This window comes from Rasamsonia emersonii (genome assembly GCF_000968595.1).
Source record: "Rasamsonia emersonii CBS 393.64 chromosome Unknown ctg1118621760733, whole genome shotgun sequence".
Taxonomy (NCBI): Eukaryota; Fungi; Ascomycota; class Eurotiomycetes; order Eurotiales; family Trichocomaceae; genus Rasamsonia; species Rasamsonia emersonii.
The window spans coordinates 1-5,245 of record NW_013562772.1 but is presented as its reverse complement, the minus strand read 5'-3'; the positions used below and the strand labels follow the sequence as shown (position 1 = coordinate 5,245).

At 54.0% G+C, this 5,245-nt stretch overlaps 2 protein-coding genes across 2 annotated transcripts; one reads left to right on the top strand and one right to left on the bottom strand.

Moving 5' to 3' along the window:
- Window positions 1-934: 934 nt before the first annotated feature.
- Window positions 935-2,127, top strand: T310_8390 (Developmental regulator VelB; the record flags this gene model as incomplete). The annotated part of the gene is made up of 3 exons (XM_013468828.1): window positions 935-1,177; window positions 1,236-1,810; window positions 1,866-2,127. The coding sequence occupies 3 exons, from the start codon at window positions 935-937 to the stop codon at window positions 2,125-2,127; spliced, it is 1,080 nt and encodes a 359-aa protein (XP_013324282.1).
- A 384-nt stretch (window positions 2,128-2,511) lies between these two features.
- T310_8389 (uncharacterized protein) lies at window positions 2,512-3,403 on the bottom strand (the record flags this gene model as incomplete). The annotated part of the gene is made up of 2 exons (XM_013468827.1): window positions 2,512-3,117; window positions 3,194-3,403. Coding segments are annotated over 2 exons (816 nt in total), but the record flags the coding sequence as incomplete, so codon positions are not given.
- Between the last annotated feature and the right edge of the window lie 1,842 nt (window positions 3,404-5,245).

Here is a 5,245-nt window from a genome sequence, read left to right as displayed (position 1 = left end):
CACCTTGACCGCAGACCGCCTCGAGGCAGGCACGACCTGCGACGCAACAGGCAAGATGGCAGCCGGCGGACACTAAGCCGTTCTGACTAGCGCGCCTGCCTCCTGCCTTCTCCTGCCCTCTGGTCTGCCCTCTGCCCTGCTGCCCGGCTGCGTCCTGCCCTTCTCGCTTCCCCTCCTCTCGCTCCCCACCCACCGTCCGCCTGACTCTTCTCTCTTCCTGCCCTCGCGCCTGCTCAACGCCCGTCCCCTCGCCATCTGTATATCTGGTCCGCCATCCCGAGTACCATCGCCCGCTGTGCCCTGCGCCTGTGCTCGTGCCGCTCGGTCGAACCCTGGCAAAGCTTAGTTCGATCTGCCGGGTTCCGTGGGCGAAGCGCGCATCTCCCGTGGTTGCTGCGGATCCATGACATCGTGCCTGCGTCCGCACCGCAGCTGTCACCAACTGCCCGCGTGGACGCCCTGAGCTGTTGGTCTCTTGTACTATATAACAACTCTCTCCCTGCTGCCCCGTCGCCGACAGCCGCCGTTTCGTGTGTGCTGCGCCAGCAGTGCTGCCGCGGAGTGTGGTCATCCGACCCCTCCTCCCGCCATCCACGTCGACCATCGCTTCTCTCCTCCTCCTCTTTCCGCCAGAGACCGCCTTCCCAGGGTCTGTCATCCGAGTCAGTCCTTCGATCCGCCGGAACGAGTGCTCCCTGACTGGTTCAGCCCGCCCTCGACGCCGCCTGAGGTCAATCGTGGACACGAGGACACTAACGAGAGGAGAGAAGAAGAAGAAAAAACTTTTTTTCGTCCAGCTCACGTCGGGGGAAGGCTGCCTCGAGTCGATGCCGAATTGTGACGTCTTTGCTGCCTGGGGCCGGTGCATGTCGAGGCGCTTTATTTAACCCGTCTGCTCCCATCTCACCGTCTGCGGTTCCATCTTCTCTGAACCATGTACGCTGTTGAGCAGCAAGACAGGTCCCATCCGATCCCTCCTCCTCCGCCACCGCTTTCTATGGATCGCATTCCTCCTACGTCGACTGCCTACCCGAACCCAGCTCCCGGCGGCGGCCCGCTGCAGCAGCGGTCGAACGACCATCTCGCCCCGGTGTCGACCGTCCACGATGGACGCATCTGGTCCTTGCATGTCGTCCAGCAGCCCATCCGCGCGCGCATGTGCGGGTTTGGCGATAAGGTGGGTTTTTTTTTTAGTGCGATACAGCTGGATGTCGAGCTGACAGAAAATTTCACAGGACCGTCGACCGATCACGCCACCTCCCTGCATCCGGTTGATCGTGCGGGATGCCCAGACCGAAAAGGAGGTCGATATCAACGAAATCGACACCTCGTTCTACGTCTTGACCGTCGATCTATGGAACGCCGAAGGGACAAGTGAAGTGAATCTCGTCCGCCACTCGGCCACGTCGCCGTCCATCTCGACGGCCACCTCTTCATCCTACCCCCCGCCGCCTCAGAACATCTCCCCGACCTATCCGCCGTATGGGCAGAATCCGTACGGCCAGCAGCCGATGGGGTATGGGCCGGTAGGCCCCTACTATGGCGGCAACCAGCCGATGCCGTATCAGAATCCGTACGGGGGCAATCCGCAGGGGCCCTACTACCCGCAGTATTACGGGCAATCGGGGCCTCTGCAGCATGCCAGCATGCCGGCGGGCCAGCAGCCCATGTCGGCGCCGGGAGGGATGTTCACGCGGAATCTGATCGGCAGTCTGAGTGCCAGTGCATTCCGGCTGACGGATCCGGACAACAAGATTGGGGTGTGGTTTATTCTGCAGGACCTGAGTGTGCGGACCGAGGGAACGTTCCGGTGAGTATTTCTTCCCTCAGTGTCCTTGAGTGAACCTGTCACTAACGACTCGCAGCCTCAAGATGAACTTTGTCAACGTCGGGACCCAGTCTGATTCCAGCAACGGGGGCCCGGTGTTGAACCATGGCTCCGCGCCGGTGCTTGCGTCGGTCTTCTCAGAGCCATTCCAAGTCTTCTCGGCCAAGAAGTTCCCTGGGGTGATTGAAAGCACGCCGCTGAGCAAGTGCTTTGCGCTGCAGGGGATCAAGATCCCGATCCGCAAGGACGGGGTCAAGGGGAGAGGACAAGGAGGCGAGGGGGACGACGAGTACGACTAGGAGCTTGCTTGGTGTTTGGTTTTGGGTACATAAGATACTCCTTCGTTTGCGTTTGTTCTTTTCGGAGTTTGGAAGGAGTGTTAGAGGCGTTCCCGGATGTGAAAATCACTGGGTCTGTATATCGGGTGGATATCCTGGTTGCGGTTGTTTTACGAGATGTTACTGCTGGCAGTTACTGGCAGTTACTGGCTGTTTTCCTCTATGATTACTAGTATGAAAATGAAACTAACATTGCAGATGGCAATAATGAGGAGTTTTTTCTGTTTGCTGTTTATTTATGGCATATAACACCAACGAGAGTTGTGTTGTACCTGGTAACAGTGTTTTATTTTTATGGCATATAACATCAGCGAGAGTTGTGTTATATCTGTTTGCTGGTTCTTTTTATGGCAACCCCTGCCTCACATCCGACTTCTCATTCAACCCCCAAGCCATACTACTAGCATCATGCACCGTGGTACGGCGCATATCGCGACGGTAGCGGCCCTCAAAACTACCCCCAGCAGCGCGATGCATAACGCAGGTATTATCCCAGAGGATCAAATCGCCTTCATTCTCCCACTCAACGCTGAGGACATACTTTGGCTGTGTAGCATGAGTGTAGAGGGTATCAAAAAGCGCCTTGGACTTGTCTGGCTCCAAGCCCTCGATATGATGCACATGCGCAGCGATATACAGATTCATTCGCCCCGAGGGCTCATGCCGCTGGACAAGCTTGTGCCTACTCATCGGGAAAGCCGTTGGATCGACGTCCTTGAAGAACTCCGGCGCGGCCGTCTTGCGTGAGTGCCAGAGTGAGTGTGCCGCGATGTAGTCCTTGTCTAGAAGCTCCTGCTTTAGAGCAGGAGGGAGCTCGTCGAACGCTGTGCGTGTATCGGCGTACTCGGTGTTACCGCCTGTGCCTTTGGGGGGGAGTTCGGCCGCGCGAAGTAAAGAGTAGCTTGCTCGTCGGGGGTTGAAGGAGGAGTCGACGTGGAAGAGGGTGTTTCCCTGAAATCCCATATCAACTGTTAGCAGCAGACACCGCCAGGTGTCTGGTAGAGTTTATGTACTATACAGTACATACCTTATTCCAATTTCTCCTCACATCACCCTCAGGAAAAATCGTCCCGTCGAGATCGATATTCCCGACGTCGAACAGCTCAACGTATTTCAGTCGATGAGGCCTGCCCCCCGCCAGGTAAGGCGCCACGTCGTCCAGCTCGCCGAAACGTCGCGAGAAGGCGATGTGTCGCTCGTCGTCGAGGTTGGCGTGGCGGAAGACGCAGACGCCGTACTGGAGGAATAATACCGTAAGTAGGGAGGTAGTCACGGGGTAAGTGAGGGAGGGTGATACCTACCTTGGTAACAGCAGCCAACACCTCCGCGAAAACGTCGTCCGAGACGGGCTGCGAGAAGTCGATGCCGGAGATTTCGGCTCCGAAGGTGGGATGGAGGGGTTTGATGGATATGTGGTTGAATTTGAAGTCGGAGGGAGGAGAAGCAGCTTGGTCTTGGTTTTGGGGTTGAGCTGGAGGGAGTGTGGTAGTAGTGGTGGTAGACATGGTGTAAGCAAATAAGTGAATAAGTGACTAACTATATCTTGCTTTGGAAGAGGTTTATAGTACTGTATAGCAGATGATATACCAGACGATAAAGCTGCAGATAGCTATAAGATAGACAGATAGAGATGATTGACACGTAGATAGATGATGATGATGAAACCTGCGATCCAACAAGCATATATATATACCCCAGAGCCGCCAGACCTTCAGATCATTCAATAACCGAGAATTATCCTTTCTAGCTGATGATAATCCCAGACTAGTTAGTTAAAACTAGATAGTAGATAGGCAAGTTGTTGGTTGGCATATTAGCTATATTGTATACCCGACGGTAGCCACATATACTACAGTTTCTGCGGGGTTGTTCACTTGAGTTAGGTCGATCTCAATTGCCGATGGTAGGTATACACATATATCTATGGAGCTTGTTGCGATTGTTTTTTACTGGTATTTATTCTATGCTATATTCTTTGCTTTATGTGATGAAGATGGACCAGATTGGAGATATATATCCTGACACACACACATAAGTGTACAGTACAGTACATACGTATGTACTAGATCCCTATAAAATAGGATAGATACCTTGTTGGGTATGTTTACTTAGGTACAGTACACACGTACTACGTACGTAGTTAGCTGTAGCTATTACCGATGCTAATCGCACTGCACTGCACTGCACTGCACTGCAGCAAGAGCAATCGATATCCGATGATAAATGTTGGATGATGGACAATGATAATGGATCGGAAACATCACCGATGACATCCATCATCCATCATCCACATCGGGATGGATGGATACCTTGTTCCCCGCATTGTCCGTGCCTTGGATAAGGTTATTGATTTACCCCCGCTCGTCTTGTCGGGTTGTCTTGTCGGTCATCTCTCCTCTCCTGTCGTTTCATTTATTTTTCGGGCGGTATTCGATAGTCGATCGTTGATTGTTTTGTTCCGTCGGACTTCGTTGCGAGGTTGGTTGGTTGGGGCTATCGCGCCATGCCATGTGACGGATGACTCTTACCTACTTAGCTAGGTATGTACCTGGATGTAGGATGGTACATAGTACAGTACTTTAAGTTAGAAATATATAGATGTCAATTGTATTGCAGAGTGCATATATATATGATACTGGATCAGCTGGTCAGACTTTTTTTTGGCTAGTTATTTATATTTACTTGTTTACTGACTTAGCTACTCCAATTATGAAGGTCAAAAAGTATACGATGAGACGGTTAGCGGGGCGCCGGAAACGGCCGCCATTGCACGGTCCATCTGCCGCCCCTCACCGCCTGCCCCCGAGGGTGATCTGATTGCCCGATCCGGCTTAGACAGGGCCAATGTGACCTGTTTGGGGGGTAGCGCCGGCCCTGGCCGCTTTTGCGCGCTCCTGCGGAGCCCGCCCATCTATATAAAGCCCAGGTGCGTCCCTCGACGGCCGACGCCCTCCATCTTCTCTTCTTCCCACTGTCTCCCGGCCTGACGGTCGATGCCGTGCGATCCGATGAGTCCCCTTAACCGGGAAGGTGCCGAGCGTACCCCCTGCACCTCCGGGGTCGCCGGCGGTCAGCTGAG